Source organism: Schistocerca nitens, chromosome 1, assembly GCF_023898315.1.
Source record: "Schistocerca nitens isolate TAMUIC-IGC-003100 chromosome 1, iqSchNite1.1, whole genome shotgun sequence".
NCBI classification, from domain to species: Eukaryota; Metazoa; Arthropoda; class Insecta; order Orthoptera; family Acrididae; genus Schistocerca; species Schistocerca nitens.
In genome coordinates this window covers 515,911,006-515,932,213 of record NC_064614.1, presented here as the reverse complement: position 1 = coordinate 515,932,213, position 21,208 = coordinate 515,911,006, and the positions used below count along the sequence as shown (strand labels likewise).

At 41.1% G+C, this 21,208-nt stretch overlaps 1 protein-coding gene across 1 annotated transcript in view; it reads right to left on the bottom strand.

Annotated features, from left to right (window-relative positions):
- LOC126258475 (T-box transcription factor mls-1-like) overlaps positions 1–21,208 on the bottom strand; it is a 167,112-nt gene that overhangs the window by 86,395 nt on the left and 59,509 nt on the right. The window contains exon 2 of the mRNA XM_049955648.1: positions 17,322–17,454. Coding sequence (XP_049811605.1) covers positions 17,322–17,454 — 133 coding nt within the window. The remainder of the gene's footprint in view (positions 1–17,321; positions 17,455–21,208) is intronic.

The following is a 21,208-nucleotide window of genomic DNA, read 5'->3' as shown; positions in this document are numbered from 1 at the left end:
GCCACACCTCGTAAGTATGCAAGAGTAAACACTAAACAGGTTTCAATAAATCCACTGAACAGATCATTTCTTTTCTCGCACTCACATCAGAATGTCAGAGGTCTATCGAAGGAGATCATCCTACTCCTCTACATTAATGCATGACAAGACTCATTGCACATCCATCAAGGCTCTGCTTTGTGGTGGGATTTACGGTACGTGATGTGTAAATGAATAAATGAAATATTCGGATAATTCTTCTTTAAGGCTGCTTTAAGGCTGTACCTTCTATAAATTTTTAGATTGAGCATTCTGTTCACTCTATAAACATTACCTTTTTGATGACTGTCTTACAGTTTGGGCGTATTGATATTTTTATGTTTAGCTGAGTGTAAAGTAATTAATTTGATGTTACCATGGGAAAATGACAAGTAATTACTATAGAATTAAAAGACGATTTAAAGAAGTCAGTCCACGAACTATAGTTAATAACAAAAGATACATTTTTGAAGTATTTACACGTAAAACTAAAAAATAACGCTCACTGAAAAACAGTTGACGAGAGTAACAATCTAAATAGGAGACAACCACGTGGAAGACATCAATAATTATAAAGATCTCTGTTATAGCATTCCAAAGACATTCACTTCCAAATTAAATAATTCTCTAGTGTATACTGTGCAATTAAAAGAAGCTTAGATGGCAACGTCTATGTTGAATCAGTGATAAAATCGTATAGAACCATAAAAAATCCCTATAATCCTTCATGAAGCAGAATGTTGGACCTTGACAGAAAAACAGAAATAAGGAGTCCAGGCAGCAGAAAAGGATTTTCCACTCTAGATTTTGGTATAAACATGAGTTGATTACATCCGAAATGAAGAAATAAGACTCATATTACATGTAATGAAAGGACAGCCGATAAAATGATCACATTACGTTGAAAGAATGACCATTAATAGGTGTCCAAATGAAACATGTATGATTACAAAGGCATATGGGAAAGCAGTAGATGGAGTCTAGTTCTGAGATCCTTGAAGACAAAATAGACTTAATAAGACTAATCGTTGATGATTGTGATTATGATGAGGAGATTACCATGCGTGATTTCATTATAATCATTTATTCTGATTTCTTGCATAATCGTAAATAGGTAAAGGACATGGTAGTACATGTATGCTTTGGCTCTCTCGGGTTAGTCATTTGAAGTATCAAGAGATTTGTGAAAATGTGTAGTGTAGAAAAAGGATAAAAAAAGGCGATGAGCTGCTGGCGTAATGTACAGCCCCGCATCTCACTTCTCAGGTGGTTCAGGTGTTGTCGTTATTTAGGACATCTCTTATTCGTGATTATTAATTTTTATCGTAAATTACACAAATCCTTAATCGTATGCGAAGTAAAATGCAAAAGCAAATTTGAGGACTCTAGAATTAAATTTATATTGTGTATATTCTAAAGTAACTTGTGTACTTGATCCACGACGATAATGGGAACTGTAATTCACTTTCACCACACTAATCGGATTATCAGAAGCCGGCACTGGCTGATATAACAAGCAGTCAGTAGCGTTCCGCGACCCTCGGAAGTTGTCTTATGAAGACACACGAGCGCATAATGAAAACAAAAACCTTTGAATGAGTCGGATAGGCGAAGTTTGTGCCTCGCAATGAGGACATCGCTGGTTTGTGCTGTACGGCAAAGCGCGAGGGGCAGAGCGATGGTTATGTTTGTGGTTATGTGTTCAATCCGACAGGACTGGAACAAATACTTAAGTTTTACTTTTTTCAAATAAATTAATTTCTACTGCGTTTTCTGGCCACAAATGAAATATCGTCGCCAAATTGGTGCACCCATCAGAGACATTGCGTCAGGTATGTATGTTTGTATGTATGTATGCTTACAATACAATATAAAGAAATGTTATTCTGATGAGGCGATGATTCACAGCTTCGAGAACTTTACGGAAAATCATGTTTTGCACACAGTCGTATTGTCATTTTACTTAAAAAACCAGTTTCGGTCAGAAATGGACTATCCTCAGATACAATGCGACATAATTAATCAGATGCATGACAAATTATGTTTGAGAATCTCCCGTTTCTGACCGAAAGTGACTTATTACTAAGCTTATTTTTCATTATTGTCTCATTTTCTTTTTTTTGGGAGGGGGGGGGGGCGGTGAAGTCAACAGTCTAACAGTTCTGATTGGTTTGTTGCAGCCCGCCACGAATCTTGACTGTCTTGTGCTAACCTCTTCAAGTCAGAGTAGCACTTGTAACCAACGTCATCAATCATTTTTGGGCATATTCTAATATCTGTCTTCCCTTACAGTTTTACTCTCTGCACATTCTTGACACCAAGGAAATTGTTCGCTGATGTCTTAACATATCTCCAATCATCCTGCTCCTTCTTCTTCTCAGTGGTTTCTGTATGTTCCTTTTCTTCGTCGATTCTGCAAGGAACTCCCTCATTCCTTATCTTCTCAGTCCACCTCATTTTAAACATCAGTTTATAGCAGTGGATGTAATTTTCTGAGGGGTAAAAACTAAAGGGCTGACTTGTGTTGTGGTCACGAAACTAACTAAATTATTTTTAAAAGGTTGTTAGTATATCGCTGTTTTGTAAAACTAATAATGAGTAGATAAATTAGCAATAATTACATATTTTTCAAAAAGGCCTACTAGAATTAATGTATGACGCAATGGTGTTTGGGGTTACAGTTTGTGAAACAAATCATTGAACATCTTTCTGATATAGGTGGTGGTGGTTAGTGTTTAACGTCCCGTCGACAACGAGGTCATTAGAGACGGAGCGCAAGCTCGGGTTAGGGAAGGATTGGGAAGGAAATCGGCCGTGCCCATTCAAAGGAACCATCCCGGCATTTGCCTGAAACGATTTAGGGAAATCACGGAAAACCTAAATCAGGATGGCCGGAGACGGGATTGAACCGTCGTCCTCCCGAATGCGAGTCCAGTGTTTTCTGATATAGTACACCCACTACAAATGTACTTCGTGCATGGGTATATGAAAGTAAAACTTTCACACGTACATCACACGCTTAAATATATCATGAAATGCCTTCTCTTGGATATAGGTAGTGCCCGAAAAAGACCAGAAATTGGTTCATTATTCACTTTGCAGTAGTACACGAGCTAACTGACAGCACAACAATAACCACGTCCTGGCTACCACACTACCGTAGAGTCTGCACTGTGTTATTATTATTATTGGCAGTGGGCAGGTAAAAAGCAACGGCAACCTGAGGTCTTCCAGTCTCTGAGAGGTCATACGCAAGGAGTCTAGCAATAAAGTAACTCACAAACAGTAGGTCTAACTATAGCGCATACATTTTAATTTGATTGATTTTAAATTGTTGCGCAGCTTGTGTATGTGAAACAAGTGTCACTAGGAAGAGGAAATGATGCAGGGGAAGCATGTTTTGTAGCAAGTGTTTGCCCTCAAAGTGGATATTTAGCTTCCTTTTCTGAGAAAGTTGTAGATGGCACTCACAATGGTCTGAGAACTGCTTCATAATTCTATAAAAAAGGTTGTTAGAAATAAGTCATACTAAATTTCTCACTGACTCATTAGTTAGTGGTTTAACAAAACAGATACAAAAACCAAATATCATTTACCTTTCGACATTTCAAATATGAAAGTGTTCAAATAAAATTCTGTTTCATTCCAAAGTGTAGTTAGGTGCTAATGCTGATGATGGTGGAAATGGAGAAGTAGGTACCAGCTGTTATCTGATTCAACTCAGGGGTAATGGCCTCAGAAAGGTTCGGGACAACTGGTCCACAACACTTCAGACGCGTCGATTATCTTTTTCTTCAGTTTTCCTACAGTTCATGATTTACTACCATACAATGCTGTGCCCCAAACGTATTTTCTCAGAAATTTATTTCTCAGATCAAGGGCGATATCTGATACTTTCAGACATCTCTTGGCCAGGAATGTCCTCTTTGCCTAAGCTTATATGCTTTTTATGTCCTCCTTGCCTCGCCTGCCATGTGCTTTGAAGGTAACAGAATTCCTTAACTTCGTGATCCCCAGTTTTGATGTTAGGTTTATCGATAATCTCATTTCTGCTACTTCTCATTACTTTAGTCTTTTTTCGGTTTGCTTTCAGCCCTTATCCCGTATTCATTACACAGTTCATTTCGTTCAGGAAGTCCTGTAATGCTTCTTCATTTTCACTGAGGATAGGAATTCTTCAATGAACCTCATCATTGATATCCACTCACCCTGAACCTGAATCCCACTCGTGAACCTTTCTGTTATTTCCGTCATTGTTTCTTCGATGTATTTATTGAACAGCAGAGGCGAAAGACAACTTCTCTGTCCAACACCCTTCCTAATTCGAGGACTTCGTTCTTGGTGTTCTACTCTTATTGATCCCTCTTAGTTCTTGAACATGGTGTATATTATCCGTCATTTTCTGTAGCTTACTCCTGTCTTTATTAGAATTCCGAACATCTTGCACCATTTTTCGTTGTCTAAAGCTTTCTCCGGGTCGACTAATTGTTTATTAGCGTGTCTTAATTTTTCTTGAGTCTTGCTTCCATTGTCAACCGCACCGTCAGAAGGCGTGTGTCATAAGGCTGCGCCTTATGCGAAGATGAGTAAGTGGAATTCCCATTGCACTCTTAATGTTCACATCCTTGCTTTTAATTTCACCGAAGGTTCTCTTAACTTTTCTGTACGCGTATCAGTCATATCGACGACCATTTCATTTTCATTTTCTTCACATTTATCCTGCAGCCATTTCTCCTTGTCTTCCCTTCAGATCCTATTTATTTCATTCCTCAGTGACGTATATCTCTGTATTCCTGAATTTTCCTGAACGTTTTTGTACTTCGTTCTTTCGTCAATCTATTGAAGTATATATTCTGTTACCCAAGGTTTCTTCACAGTTATCTTCCTGATACCTATATTTGTCTGCCCCTACTTCTGTGACTGTACCTTTCACAGATGTCCATTGCTCTTAAACCAAACTGTCTACTGCGGCATTCAACATCGCAGTATCTAGACCAGTGGTCGTCTAACTGAGGCCCTCAGTCTCCATGCGATCCGAGTCATGTATTCGTGCGGCCAACGGTTATCAGCCGTATTTTATCACTATATGCATCTAGCAACTATAGTCTGACAGCAAAAAAGTCAGCTAACGTTAAGAGCTCCTTAATAACGTAGTTTTCCTGCTCAGTAACAAACAAAAATTCTTATAAGCAGTAATATTTTAGTTTGTATGTGCGTTTCAGGTTTACGGACACTCAAAGTTGGGGTTATTAGCGTCCTTACAAATATTAAAAGGAATGAATATGGATAAAATAGTTAAAAGCGTTGTGACAGGGGAGGAGTAAACCTACAAAATGACACTCACTCGTTGTGTCCCACCTCACTTGCGTTGACCCTCAAAATCACTCCATCTCACACGACGTGAAACAAATAGTGAACGGTGCTATATCTAGGATTAAAACAAAAAAAAATCGCAGAGGAGCTAAAGTAACAGTAAATGTGACTGGCAGCCTGCTTACAAAAAACATGGGTGATTCAACCACCTAGTTAACACATTAACAATATCTCCCTAAATTTTTTGGAAACAAGCTCGACAGATCACAAAATCTAAAATTCAAACCACATTCATTTGAACGTCACTTGAAGTAGAGGGCAGAGCTGCTGACAGATCTACCTCTGCCCTATAGTCTGAAAATAAAACACAGTCTAGTAAAATGTGGTGCCAGTGATCTGTACGCCACAAGTACTAAAAATTGGAGGGGTCCTCTCGCCGGAACAAGAACCCATGCGTCGAAGGACTGTGGCCTGTACGAAGACGAGTAAGGATGATCTCATCCCGTATTCTAGGCTGAAGGGAGGTACCCCACAGCCGCGTTGTGCATTTTCCTTTTCTTTTTTCCGCCACGAATTCCTCTTCTGTGTTAACCTCTTCATCTCAGAGTAGCACTTGCAACCTACGTCCTCAATTATCTGCTGGATGCATTCCAATCTCTGTCTTCCTCTACAGTTTTTACCCTTTACAGTTCCCTCTACTACCATGGAAGTCATTCTCTCATGTCTTAACATATGTCGTATCATCCAGTCCCTTCTCCCTGTCGGTGTTGGGGTTCACACATATTCTTTTCCTCTCTGATTCTGCGTAGAATCTCCTCATTCCTTACCTTAACAGTCCACCTAATTTTCAACATTCGTCTGTAGCACCACATCTCAAATGCTTCGATTCTCTTCTGTTCCGGTTTTCCCAAGGTCCATGTTTCACTACCATAAAATGCTGTACTCCAGGCGCACAATCTCAGAAATTTCTTCCTCAATTTAAGGCCGGTGTTTGATATTAGTAGACTTCTCTTGGCCAGAAATGCCTTTTTTGCCATAGCGAGTCTGCTTTTGATGTCCTCCTTGCTCCGTCCGTCATTGGTTATTTTACTGCCTAGGTAGCAGAATTCCTTAACTTCATTGTTTCGTGACCATCAATCCTGATGTTAAGTTTCTCGCTGTTCTCATTTCTACCACTTCTCATTACCTTCGTCTTTCTCCGATTTACTCTCAAACCATACTGTGTACTCATTAGACTGTTCATTCCATTCAGCAGATCATTTAATTCTTCTTCACTTTCACTCAGGATAGCAATGTCATCAGCGAATCGTATCATTGATATCCTTTCACCTTGTATTTTAATTCCACTCCTGAACCTTTCTTTTATTTCCATCATTGCTTCCTCGATGTACAGATTGAAGAGTAGGGGCGAAAGGCTACAGCCTTGTCTTACACCCTTCTTAATACGAGCACTTCGTTCTTGATCGTCCACTCTTATTATTCCCTCTTGGTTGTTGTACATATTGTATATGACGCGTCTCTCCCTATAGCTTACCCCTACTTTTTTTAGAATTTCAAACACCTTGCGCCATTTTACACTGCTGAACGCTTTTTCCAGGTCGACAAATCCTATGAACGTGTCTTGATATTCCTTTAGTCTTGCTTCCATTATTAACAGTAACGTCAGAATTTCCTCTCTCGTGCCTTTACTTTTCCTAAGCCAAACTGATAGCCATCTATCGCATTCTCACATTTCTTTTACATTCGTCGTATATTATTCTTGTAAGCAACCTGAATGCATGAGCTGTTAAGCTGTTGTGTGATAATTCTCGCACTTGTCAGCTCTTGCAGTCTTCGGAATTGTTGTGGATGGTATGTTTCCGAGAGTCAGATGGTATGTCGTGAGACTCATACATTCTACAGGCCAACTTGAATAGTCGTTTTGTAGCCACCTCCCCCAAAGGTTTTAGAAATTCTGATGGAATGTTATCTATCCCTCCTGCCTTATTTGACCTTAAGTCCTCCAGAGCTCTTTTAAATTCTGTTTCTAGTACTGGATCCCCTATCTCTTCCATACCAACTCCTGTTTCTTCTTCTGTCACATCAGACAAATCTTCTCCCTGACAGAGGCTTTCAATGTATTCTTTTCATCTACCCGCTGTCTCCTCTGCATTTAACAGTGGAATTCCCGTTGCACTCTTAAGGTTGTTTTGAATTTCCTGTACGCTGAGTCTGCCCTTCCGACAATCATTTCTTTTCCGATTTCTTCCCTTTTTTCCTGCAGCCATTTCGTCTTAGCTTCCCTGCATTTTCTATTTATTTCATTCCTCAGCGACTTGTATTTCTCTGTTCCTGAGTTTCCTGGAACATTTTTGTACTTCCTCTTTTCATGGATCAATTGAAGTATTTCTTCTGTTACCCAAAGTTACCTCGCAGTTACCTTCTTTGTACATATGTTTTCCTTTCCAACTTCTGTGATGGCCCTTTTTAGAGTTGTCCATTCCTCTTCAACTGTACTGCCTACTGAGCTATTTCTTATTACTCAGTTAGTTCAGTGTGCCGACCCTATGCTTGCTATCGACTCGCTGTTGAGGTACAGAGTCATGTATCGAGAACTTCAAGCGTTTCTCGTCATTCCTTAATGCTTCAGTATCCCACTTCTTTGCGTATTGATTCTTCCTAACTAATCTCTTAAAATTCAGCCTACTCTTCATCACTACTATATTGTGATCTGAGTCTATATCTGCTCCTGGGTACGCCTTACAATCCAGTATTTGATTTCGGAGTCTCTGTCTGACCATGGTGTAATCTAACTGAAATCTTTCCGTATCACCCCGCCTTTTCCGAGTATATCTCTTCCTCTTGTGATTCTTGAACAGCGTATTCGCTATTGCTAACTGAAACTTGTTACAGAACTAAATTAGTCTTTCTCATCTCTCATTTCTTGTCCCAAGCCCATATTCCCCTGTAACATTTTCTTCTACCCCTTCCCCTACGCCGGCTGGTGTGGCCGAGCGGTTCTAGGCGCTTCAGTCTGGAACCGCGCGACCGCTACGATCGCAGGTTCGAATCCTGCCTCGGGCTTGGATGTGTGTGATGTCCTTAGGTTAGTTAGGTTTAAGTAGTTCTAAGTTCTAGGGGACTGATGACCTCAGATGTTAAGTCCCATAGTGTTCAGAGCCATTTGAACCATTTTTTGAACCTTCCCCTACTACTGCATTCCGGTCCCTCATGACTATTAGATTTTCCTAGACGCAGCTTCTTGTCTGTCACTTCCTGTCATTCGTCTTCCCCTCGATACCTGACTCTGTACCTCCACAACGAGCCGATAGCATGCAGAGGGTTGGCACACTGAAGTAACTGAGTATGTCGGCACGCCTCCTTGGCTGCTACATCCGCCTTTTCGTTATCCACAATACCCATTTTCCCTGATCCCCAACAGAGTAATATTTTAAATGTAGCCGCGCTGTGTGAGGCGCCTTGCCACGGTTCGCGCGGCTCCCCCCGTCCGTGGTTCGAGTCCTCCCTCGGGTAGGAGTGTGTGTGGTGTCCTTATCGTAAGTTAGTTTAAGTTAAATTAAGTAGTGTGTAAACCTAGGAACCGATGACCTCAGCAGTTTGGTGCCATAGGAACATACCACGAATTTCCAATTTTTTAAAATGTACTTTACTTGACGTTCATATATTCTGACTTAACCTTATCGCGTGCACAAGGTACAAAAGGGCTGTGAATTGAGGCAGCTGTCATTTTTACTCAGCTGATTCATGTGGTGAGGTTTCCTACGTGATTCTAGCCGCACGACGGGAATTAACAGACTCGGGACGCGGTATGGTAGTTGGAGCTAGACGCGTAGGACATTCCATTTCGGAAATCCTTGGGGAATTCGACATTCCGCTATCCACAGTGTCAAGAGTGTGCCGAGAACATTTAATTTCAGGCATTACCTCTCACCAAGGACAACGCAGCGGCCGACGATCTACACTTTACGACCAAGAGCAGCGGCGTTTGCGTGTAGTTGTCAGTGCTAACAGACAGGCAACACTGAGTGAAATGACCGCAGAAATCAATGTGCAGCTTACAACGAACGTATCGTTAGAACAGTGTGGCGAAATTTGGCGTTAATGGGCTATGGAAACATAGGATCGACGCGAGTGCCTTTGCTAACAGCACGCCATAGCGTGCAGCACCTCTCCTGGGAGCATGACCTTATCGGTTGCATCCCACACGACTGGAAAACCGTTGCCTGATCAGATGAGTCCCGATTTCAGTTGTTAAGAGCTGATGATAGGGTTCGAGAGTGGCGCAGACACCACGAAACCATGGACCCAAGTTGTCAACAAGGCACTGTGCAAGCTGGCGGTGGCTCCGTAATAGTGTGGGCTGTGTTTACATGGAAAGGACTGGATCCTCAGGTTGTTCTACTACTTGGAGACCATGTGCAGCTATTCATGGACTTCATGTTCCCAAATAAGGAATTTTTTCGGATGACAACGCGCCATGTCACTGGGCCACAGTTGTTCTCGACAAACATATTAGAGAATAGGAGTGAATGATTTGGCTACCTAAATAGCCCGACATGAATCCCATCGAATACTTGTGGGACATAACCGAGAGGTCGGTTTCCGCACAAAATCCTCCACCGGCGACCCTTTTGCAATTACGGACTGCTCTAGAGGGAGCATGGCTCAGTATTTCTACAGCGGATTTCGAACGACATGTTGAGTCGATTTCATGGCGAGTTGCTGCACTACGCCGGTCAAAAGAACGTCCGACACGATATTAGGAGGTATCCTCAGTGAACAAGGCAATGAGTAGCAGAAGATGGATGACAATTTAAACATTTGGTAAACTTCATGTCTCATGTTGTATTATGTATTTAAATGTAAGTACTATTATTGTTATTAATCACTTTATCATCCACTCACACAGATAACACAACGACAATTCGTCAAGCAATTACAGTGTTATGGCTTTGCGGTCGCTGAGGTTGGCAGCAACGTGAAACAGAGGACAGTAGACACACAGTATTGCCAATGGTGCCGAGTTTTTGACGATCAGATCTGTGGGGCTGGCCCCAACTTATCGCGCACTTACTGCAGCTAGTCTATTGACGGCTCATAAAATACTAATATATGCCCAGGGGCGTCGCCTCTTGAGCAATAAAGTTTGACGACCATTGATCTACAGCCTTAGAGAAATCCGCACGGCGGACTTGGGTCGAGGTTCGATGAGCCGGCCAGTCTGTGAATGGTTTTTAGGCGGTTTTCCATCTGCCTCTGCGAATGCGGGCTGGTTCCCCTTATTCCGCCTCAGCTACCATATGTCGGCGATTGCAACGCAAACAAGTTCTCCACTTACGGGTACAGCACCATTACTCTACCACGCAAACATAGGGGTTACAACACTCGTCTGCTGTGAGAAATTCCCAAGGTGGGGGCGAAGGGGGGGGGGGAGGGTCCACCGGGGGCCGATCCGCACAATAACCTTGAAAGAGTGGTTCGGTGTGGGGCGGCGGACGGATGAAGTGGACTGCGGTAGTCGTCGTCGGGTTGTGGACCAATGCGGCTGCGCTGGGGACAGAGCCTCTCTGTCGTTTCTACGCCACCGGTTAACATACAATACAATACAGCCTTAGATAACTTCAAATGCATCTTATTTCTCCTCTGTGCTTCAGTATCCCACTTCTTTACATGTTGACACTTTTGGGCGATTCTCTTAAAACTCACCTTACGTTTCATTCTTACTACATTATGATGTGAATTTGTATCTGCTCTTCGGTATGCCTTTCAATCCAGTATCTCCTTTCGTAATCGCTGTTTGACCGTAATTTAATTCACGTGGAGACTTCAGGTATCTCCAGGCACTCCTGCTCTAGTGGTTTTTGAACAGTATATTTTCTATTACTAGTTAAAAGTAGAGCAGAACTCAATCTTTTCCCTCTCTCATTCCTACTAGCATGTCCATACTCTCTCGCAACTCTTTCTTCTATTTCTTTCCTATTTGCATGTTGCAGTCCCTTACGATTATTAGATCATCATCTTCTTTCAGTGGAAGAAGCGTTAATATTTAAAAATCGTGAGGGACTGGACCACGGCAGTAGGGAAAGGAACAGAAACATAGTGGACAAGGCGCCAAGCGTAACGTATAGGATCATCACAGATTGTTTGCGACCATCACCACTTGTAAAACTGTACCAAGTCGCTGTCATAGCCGCCACCAGACATTTGTCGTGAAGTAGCTGCGAACGCGAAGAGAAAATCATGAGTCTCCTTAGAAAAAGCATCAATTACGTTGGCACGCTCTAGCAGCCCCAAGGATGAGGTCCAGAAAAGGTTTCCCTAAGACCACTTCAGTCTTAAGAGCAACAGCAGCTACAACAAGAAAACAACTGTGGATGTTACATGAATGCGTCGGACATGTCCGAAAAAACAGACATCATGCAGAATCCGCAGCTGTGAAACATTATTGTAAATTGAAGTGGTACCTCTGCTGTCAGCTGCATTGGGACATTAAACGGAATCAGCGGCGACGATCGAAAATGTGTACCGACCCGGGATTCGAACCCGTGATCTCCTGCCTACTTTATTTGTTCTCATTTTTGTTCGTTATATTTGTTCGGGGCGGACGGCCCAGACGCTTGTTCAGCTTCATCGATGATCCATTAACTCAGTTTTTTTTTTATTACAGAGGGCAGCTAATGCTCTGACTAAACACGCTGAGCTATCGTGCCGGCACTTACTGGGCAGGTGCGTTAACCACTGCGCGATCCGGAACACAGCGTTGTCGCCACTGCGCGGGCTGTCTCAGCGGTCCTCACGGCCGATCCACACTCCCATCGAGCGCAACCTATCCCCAGTCCCCGTCCACTATACTCCCGCACGCTACTAAGACTTTCTTTCATTTGTCTGTAATGGTAATTACATACTTTGTTATGGCCATAGAGTAAATATCTCTGGAGTGAGCATTCACATGCGCAGAACAGATTTTGTGTTGTCAACATACATTGCCGGCCTGGTCACGTATTCTCGGGACGTCATGTGTTTGTCCTTATACCGCCCTGTATATTTAGAATGTCACTACATCCTTAGTACAGACAGATTCATTTCGCACGTGTCGTGGATTATTTATATATGCTCAGACATTTTAACAGTATCCATTTGATACCGGGAATAAACCAGCTACGTAACTTTTAAGGGCAAGTGATATTGCATTCTGCTGCTTTGCGATAGGTGTCACAGTTCAGATGGACTCGATTTTTGGTAGTTTTCGGTATGATACGGCACTTTATAGTATTACAGACCCTGACGTACATTTTTGCACTGATAGTCTTGCAAAACGACTTGACGGTATGCTAGTACTTTTGCAAGTGTCCGAAAAACACCGAATTTGCCACACATTAGCGATTATATCCCTGCTAATTCGTCCTTTTTTTCCTGCTTTTTTGCGTATTTATTTTCTCGTTTTTGCGACCTAAAGCACAATTTTTCTTACTGATGACACTTTGAAGTATTTATTTAACGCATTTTACGTACTTGCTCCCAGTTTATTAAATAAATAGTAGACCGAGTAATCTATATACATAATCGACAAGTCACTGATAAATGCATGGAGGATAGTATTTGCTGAAACAACTAACCATTTCCTTTCCTGTTCCACTAGCAAATTTACGAGAGGAAGCGAATGTTTGTAAGCTTTTGTACGACCCGTAATATCTATTATGTAGTCATAAAATCGTGGAAAATAGGTCTACAGAATCAAGCCTTAATTGCAATGTGTCTCGAAATTTTTAACATATACAGTGTCTCTTACTAATATGATAACTATAATTAGAGCTAAATGGTATGTACCCATGAAAAGTTACTATCCCTCCTTTCACATATTTTTCTTTGCATCCGTAGCAACAACAGTAATTCACCATCGCTATTAGACTATCAACAAACGGAAACACAACAAAAACTCTTGATATTATGAACTTAAAACGCTGCAGAAAGGACACACGCACAGCGAAATCCCGAGAACACGTGAAAATCCTGGTTTAATGTTGACAACATGCGCAGAACGCAGTGCTCACTCCAGAGATATTTATTACTCTATGGTTATGGCGCATGGTCAAGTTTTTATGCGGAAATGAAAGAAAATAGTCCACTTGTAATTAAATCTGCATTCCACTCCTTTGATGTGATGGTTTCTGGTTGGTGGGGAAATCTCACCAAGTACTATGGACATTTCGACTGAAAGCGGTAAAGCTGCAGTCAGTAACTGCAAATTATAAGTAGCAATACTGACAGAAATTAAGAGTAACTTAGTTTGTAGCACTTAGTAGACCAATATACTACTGGAAATGGAGAGCTTACTTGTAATATTGCGCAAACTTATGTCTCTGTGGCTCCTATGTTTAATAAATTAAAACAGTGAGAGCAATATGAGTGTAAAACACGCCATCGTCGATTTTGAGGTTGTAGCATGTATACATGCTTCTGATATCTGTTGATCTTATGGTGAAACAGATTTATCCATGCTGAACCCCTACATTATATATATATATATATATATATATATATATATATATATATATATATATATATATATGTGTGTGTGTGTGTGTGTAAAAAGCTGTCTCACGTGTGGTCGTGCGGTTCTAGGCGATTCAGTCCGGAGCCGCGCTGCTGCTACTGTCGTAGGTTCGAATCCTGCCTCGGGCATGGATTTGTGTGATGTCCTTAGGTTTAAGAAGTTCTAAGTCTAGGGGACTGATGACCTCATATGCTAAATCTCATAGATATTAGAGCCATTTGAACTATTTTGTCTCACGTGTTTGTTTGATATTCATTTCCATATTTGCCCAAAGCACAAATTTCATTGCTGCAGGAATGCTCACTGGTCACGCTGATGACCATTTCTTCATAAAAACTGGAAGCTCTTGATGAAATGCCCCACAAAAACCTCACTTTTTCCATTGTTTGAGCGTCTCGGTCTGTAAAATGGGCATTGAGAATTCAAGAACCTTTAGAAGTGCTACCGACCTAACTACAAACCAAAAGTTGATGTTCATGGCAACCTCAGAAATTTTACAGTGAATAGGTTTTCAGCAGTCTAGGGCGCTGCAGTCATGGACTGTGCGGCTGGTCCCGGCGGAGGTTCGAGTCCTCCCTCGAGCATGGGTGTGTGTGTTTGTCCTCAGGATAATTTAGGTGAAGTAGTGTGTAAGCTTAGGGACTGATGACCTTAGTAGTTAAGTCTCATAAGATTTCACACACATTTGAACATTTTGTAAACTGTCGTTTAAAGTGATGTATTCTTAATTGTGGTCCTGGGAGGCCACCATATTCTGCAAGTCACGTCGAGGTAGACCACAATTTGTCATTTCCCCACCACAGGCTATTTTCCTATGTTGTTATTCGGAGTGATTACAACATTCAAATCGCATTTACTGTCAATATTCTCACTAAATATCTGTTATTTTTATGTAATTAAAGCTTAAAAATCATTAAATATCAATATTTGGTCACGTGATCGAAAACGCTCTGTTATTGGCTGAAGTTCTGGTAACGTTACAGACTAAGAATAAGACGAAGCTATACATGTGTTACAGGAGTGTTAGCCGAATATACTAGGTTTTTACGTACTTTTTCTTCAAATAGCTTAGCAATATAGTGATGGAAAAGGCATTTACAACTTTTAAATAATAAAAGAAAGCAATTTTGTAAACGTCGATAATGGAAACCTTACGAAAATTGATGCGTTTATGCTCCACACATTTAGAGTGGCGATATCTGCAAGGACGGATATTCTTTTGCCTGCTCCCTGCAACGTCATGAAACCCGCTCAAAACTAAAGACTAGATGAAGTTTTGCAAATAGGTCCACATCTTATATCTAGACTGTCTACTATCAGTCATGAAATAGACCCAAGATACTCAGCAGAGGTATCGCCAGATGCCCATGCTCTGTGGAGCAACGGATAGCTCATGTTTCCACGGATAAGAACACTGATTGGAATCCTGGAAAGGCCATAAATTTTTAAAGGTTTTACGCGAAATATAAAAATAGCTTTAGCAAGAACTCATTGTAGCTGTTGTTTCGATGGTGGGATGTACACCTTCACATCAATCTTAGTCTGAGGAATGGACAACTGAGGATAAATATATCTGCTTTGCTTACACATAGTTACCCTTTTTGAAATGCATTACGAGTAGTGAAGATAGTCACCATACTCTCACAGTACAACAAGGTGTAAGGCGATGAGGTTTTCTATGCGGAGAGATATAAGGCACGAATAACATGCAGATACGCAAACCTAAGGGCTGTGCTGTTTGTGAGTGTAAGCTAACGTCAGAGTCTGAAGCAGAATTAACTTCATCTTATACGAGATGATGAAGCTTAAAAGCTTAAAGAATAAGGATCCTAGCTGGACAATACGAAGATAAAAAACATTGTTTTTAATAAAGTAAAATGTGTGTGGTCACATTAACTAGAAAATATCTTTTTGAACGTGAGGTGTATGAACAGCTATGGCAAATATAAGCGAATGTGAATAGCCAAGGAAAACACAATAATACTCTATTTCTAATCGGTGTGGTGAAGTTTTATAACTGTGATTTGGTTTTCATATGAAAGGACTGTCGATTTGTTTTACAAATAAGTTAAAATATTATTACAGGCTAGATTGGAACCAGCGCCCTATGTATATCACTTCTCAATATTCGAGCGTTCACCACTCTATTACTGAGCTAACAATGGTGTGCAAGGAAGCGGATGTAACGATACTTTTTACTAAGAGTTTAATTTCGTCGACTGATCCTGTATTTCTTTGTAAAAACGGGAAAGCATATCTCGGAGGTAAGTTATAGTTATCTTCAGAGTGCAAGACATTTTTAATAAAGTAAGGGAACTTGGGCATCGACAAGATGGCATTTTGCCGGTACTGTGCAACCAATTTTCACGCAACTTCTCATTCTCTGAAACACTCAAAAGCAATTTTCAAGAATATTTATGGATGTATTTGTACAGTGTGGTAATACATGTCTTTTGTAATCCGTTTTCTGAAACGTTAATTCGAGAAAAAGACATCGCTGCGGATTAACTTTATGACAGTAGGAGCAGGGAGCTAGCCACTGACGTCACAGATATCACATGGCTCGAATGGATCGTTTCAGTGTGTTTTCAAATTATTTGAATTTTATTTATGTTTTTATAAAAGAATACTGAAATTCAAGAATGAAAAAAGCATGTTAATACTGAATGACGTAATTTACCATCTAAGACAATTTTCAGAAAACATTTAAATAGCCTATTTATAGATGCTTTGCAAAAACTGGTGGAATGAAAATATCGGCCTCGAAACAAAGACTTAACAAAACTACTTGATCAAACCTGAAACACATAGACTTAACAAAAGTGCCTGAAATGAACAGATAGCTTTATCTGAGTTTCGAGCCAGAGAACGTGTGTAATTTGAAATGCTAACAAAGACTGCCTTGAAGTGTTGAGATAGGTCTTAATGGTATGAGTGGTACATTTAGAGTCTGTTGTTAATGTTTTGATTCTAGTTTCATATTAGTTACAAACTTTACAACTCTGAAAAAACACTAGTCTCCAGAGTAAATCTGGAAATTTTGTGGATTAACATTGATAAAAATAATCTCAGACATTACTTGAAATATCGTAATACAAAGTGGGAACATAATTTTTTATGGAACACATAGGATGTTGGGACTTTGTTAAAAATCGAGTAAAACCTATGGTACTAGTGGTTTGCCTACAAATTTGATTTTCATAAACATCTATTTTTTATAAAAAGTTTGTGTCTATGCTTTTGATGCTTAAGATTTTTAGTGTCTCTGTTGTTTTGAATACTGTAAGGAAATACATCCAGAACGTATAAGATAAATTTATGAATTCCGTTTCAAGACCTGCAGCACCAAATCAGCTGAAACGTGTGTCATTGTGTGTAATACTGTAGCTAATTTCCACTACAAGGTTAACTTGGTAGTAACGCTGCGAGTCCTTGCCTTCCAGGTTTGGTGACGATCATCTCGGTGCCCACCTCCGAGAACTGCCGCCAGGTGTCTTGGTCCAGCAGGCGCACCTCGACGCCCACCAGCTCCTGCCTGCACCACCAAGAATCTTCTCTGCTCTCTCCATCTGCAAGAAGCAGTTTAAAAGTATTGGAGTAGGGCAGCGCAAAACCTGATGCGAATTACAGTTTCTACTGGCTGTTAAAAAACTACCAATAACTCTCGGCATACAGCGAATAATCAGTCAGACTCGACCGTATACTAACGCTACGTTTGGGAAAAGTCTGCGCTGCCAGATATCTTACACCGATATGACAGTATATCTAAATCATTGGAGCGGGTTGTGTATAATAAATAAATTATTGCAATAAATCAAAGGCACTACATTGCTTATGTTCTACAGGATTAATTTATAGTGTTAACCGGTTTTCGGCTTACAAGGCCATCATCAAACTTAAACTGACTATTGTCGCCGAAGAAGTTACAATGTTTGTAAGCGACAGTAAAAAGAGGCTACAAATCTAGACAGACACAAACACACAGTAAATGACGTGTTTGATAGTGTGGTGGTAAAGCTATTTAAAAGCTAAAATGTTGAACAATAGATAAATATGATGGGAGAAAATCATTAACACTATACTCGAAAACCGAGAAAACCGTCCCTGTATAATAGTTTACATTACTAAACTAACCAAATACGAGGGCTATTCCGAAAGTAAGGTCCGATCGGTCACGAAATGGAAACGACTATGAAAATCCGATAAAGCTTTGCACAGATGTGTTGGGTAGTGTCTCTAGTATAACCCCAGTTAGCATCACGTCGCTCTTCTCATGTCTGAGCTCGCAGTGAGTGCGTAAAGATGTCTAGAAAATAGTGTCTGCCGCCAAGTACGGGGGCCTGGTGAGAAATTTCCCCTGAAGCTATGCAGCTAACATTACATAACTGTCGTGCTGTTTCGTCTTCAAGACAATTCTCAGCCGCATTCTGCAGGGGCAATGAAGATGCTCCTGCATCGTTTTCAAATGGAAATGTGAGATTACCCACAATACAGCCCGTAATTGTCTCCCTCTGAGTTTCAGCTCAGGTCACATGAACCGCTGGTTATGAAGACAACATTTCGGCACAAGACAACGAGCCGTAGGCCAGCGTAGAGAATTGGTGGAGAGCACTGGCGGCTGCCTTCTATAGCGAGGGTATGGGAAAGTTGGTACAACGCTACGATACACGTCTAAGTCGGGTCGGCGACTATGGAGATAAGTGGCTGCAAGGTGTATCTAACTGTTGCAAATAAAACATTTTTGATTTTTACCGTGGTTTCCATTTCGCGACCTATCGGACCTTACTTTCGGAATAGCCCTCGTAAAATAAATATATACTATGTGATCGAAAGTATCCGAACACCCCCAAAAACGTACGTCTTTCATATTAGATGCAGTGTGCTGCCACCTACTGCCAAGTACTCCATATCAGCTGCCTCAATAGACATTAGACACCGTGAGAGAGTAGAATGCGGCGCTCCGCGGAACTCAACGGACTTCGAACGTGGTCAGGTGATTGGGTGTCACTAGCGTCATACGTCTGTATGCGAGATTTACACACTACTAAACATCCGTAGGTCCACTGTTTCCGATGTGACAGTGAAGTGGAAACGTGAAGGGACACGCACAGCAGAAAAGTGTACAGGCCGACCTCGACTGTTGACTGACAGAGATCGCCGACAGTTGAAGAGGGTCGTAATGGGTAATAGGCAAACATCTATCCAGACCATCACACAGGAATTCCAAACTGCATCAGGATCCACTGCAAGTACTATGACAATTAGGGGGAAGGTGAGAAAACTTTGATTTCATGGTCTAGCGGCTGCTAATAAGCCACACATAATGCCAATAAATGCCAAACAACGCCTCGCTTCGTGTAAGGAGCGCAAACATTGGACGACTGAACAGTGGAAAATGTGTGGAGTGATGAATCACGGTACACAATGTGGCGATCCGATGCCAGGGTGTGGGCTGGTGAATGCCCCTTGAATGTCATCTGCGAGCGTATGTAGTGACAACAGTAAAATTCGGAGGCGGTGGCGTTATGGGGTGATCGTGGTTTTCATGGAAGGGGGGCTTGCACCCCTTGTTGTTTTGCATGGCACTACCACAGCACAGGCCTACATTGGTGTTTTAAGCACCATCTTGCTTCCCACTGTTGGAGAGCAATTCGGGGATGGCGACTGCATCTTTCAACACGATTGAGCACCTGCCTGTGGCGGAGTGGTTACACGACAATAACATCCCTGTAATGGACTGGCCTGCACAGAGTCCTGACCTGAATCCTATAGAACACCTTTGGGATGTTTTGGAACGCCGACTTAGTGCCAGGCCTCACCGACCGACATCGATACCTCTCTTCAGTGCAGCATTCCGTAAAGAATGGGCTGCCATTCCCCAAGAAACCTTCCAGCATCTGATTGAACGTATGCCTGCGAGAGTGGAAGCTATCACCAAGGATAACGGTGGGTCAACACCATATTGAATTCCAGCATTACCGATGGAGGGCGCCACAAACTTGTAAGTCACTTTCAGCTAGGTATCCAGATACTTTCGATCACATAGTGTAGTAATTGATTAGATAAATTCAAGAGGTATTAAACATAGGAAGTGATAGAGAAACCAATTAAAAGAAAGAATTAACAATTGACTATATATCTGCCTGACTGAGCAATATAAAACTTATCACAATCAGAATAAGTGATTTTGTATACTCCACTGTTGTCTAGTAAATTGGTTATTACCTTCGCTACTGAAAATACACTGTGCTCGAACATGATGAATTATCTCGAAGAAAACCATTTATTGACAAGTAGCCACCACTGATTCAAAAAACATCGTTTTTGTGAAAGATAACTAGCTCTTTACTCTCACGAACTAATGACTGCTATCGACTAGGGAAGTCAAATTGATTCCATGTATTAAGTTTTCCAGGAAGCGTTCCCCAAGGAACTGTTACAGGCTTCTGCTGTTCCTGAGCTATATAAACGATTTAGAAAAAATATGTGCAACCTTTTTAAATTATTTGGGGATGATGATGTCATTTAATGTCTTTTAAAGTCATCAGATGATCAAAACCAATTGCAAAATGGTTCAGATAAGGACAGAGGACATCGAAAAAGTTCTAAGAAGGGAAGTTTGTTTTGTATTATCACGAAATAGAGGAGAGAATGAAACGGATACGATACACGAATTGGGGTGGCATCATTACAACGAAGGTGTTGGTCGGCTGGCTCTTCTCATAAAATTTCGATCACCAACTTCCTCCTCCGAATGCGATTACATTTTGTTGGTGTCCAGCTACGTAAGGAGAAATGGTCATTGTAATAAAATAAGAGCCATGAAATCTCCTACGGAAAGATGTAAGTTTTCGTTTTTCCCCGCGCGCTGTTAGAGGATGAAACGGTATATAAATAGCCTGAAGGTGGTCCAATAAACCCTCTGTTAGGCACTCAATTGTGAATTGCAGACTAATCATGTAGACGTAGATGTAAGTATCTCTTCAAGGAATTGGGCATTTTAACAGCGCCACTGCATCCAGGCTATCACCATCCACAACAGTTCTGTAATATGAAATTGCCATCGCCTTTTTACGTGGATATATGAAGTCAGTTAATTTTTTAATGGTCCAATCATTTCTGAGGCGTTTGTTGTAGCATTTGCATTGATAAGCATTTAATAAATGCAAAAACCGTCTTGTACTGCAAACCTTCCCCTTTCGTGTAAAATGTACCATATTCTTTCTATCAACATCCTTGTGGCGTTAGCTGTTTCGTACAGCTAAATTCTCAATACCATATTATCCACTTCTCGTAGTTTCCATCTTTTGGTTGCAGTTTAGA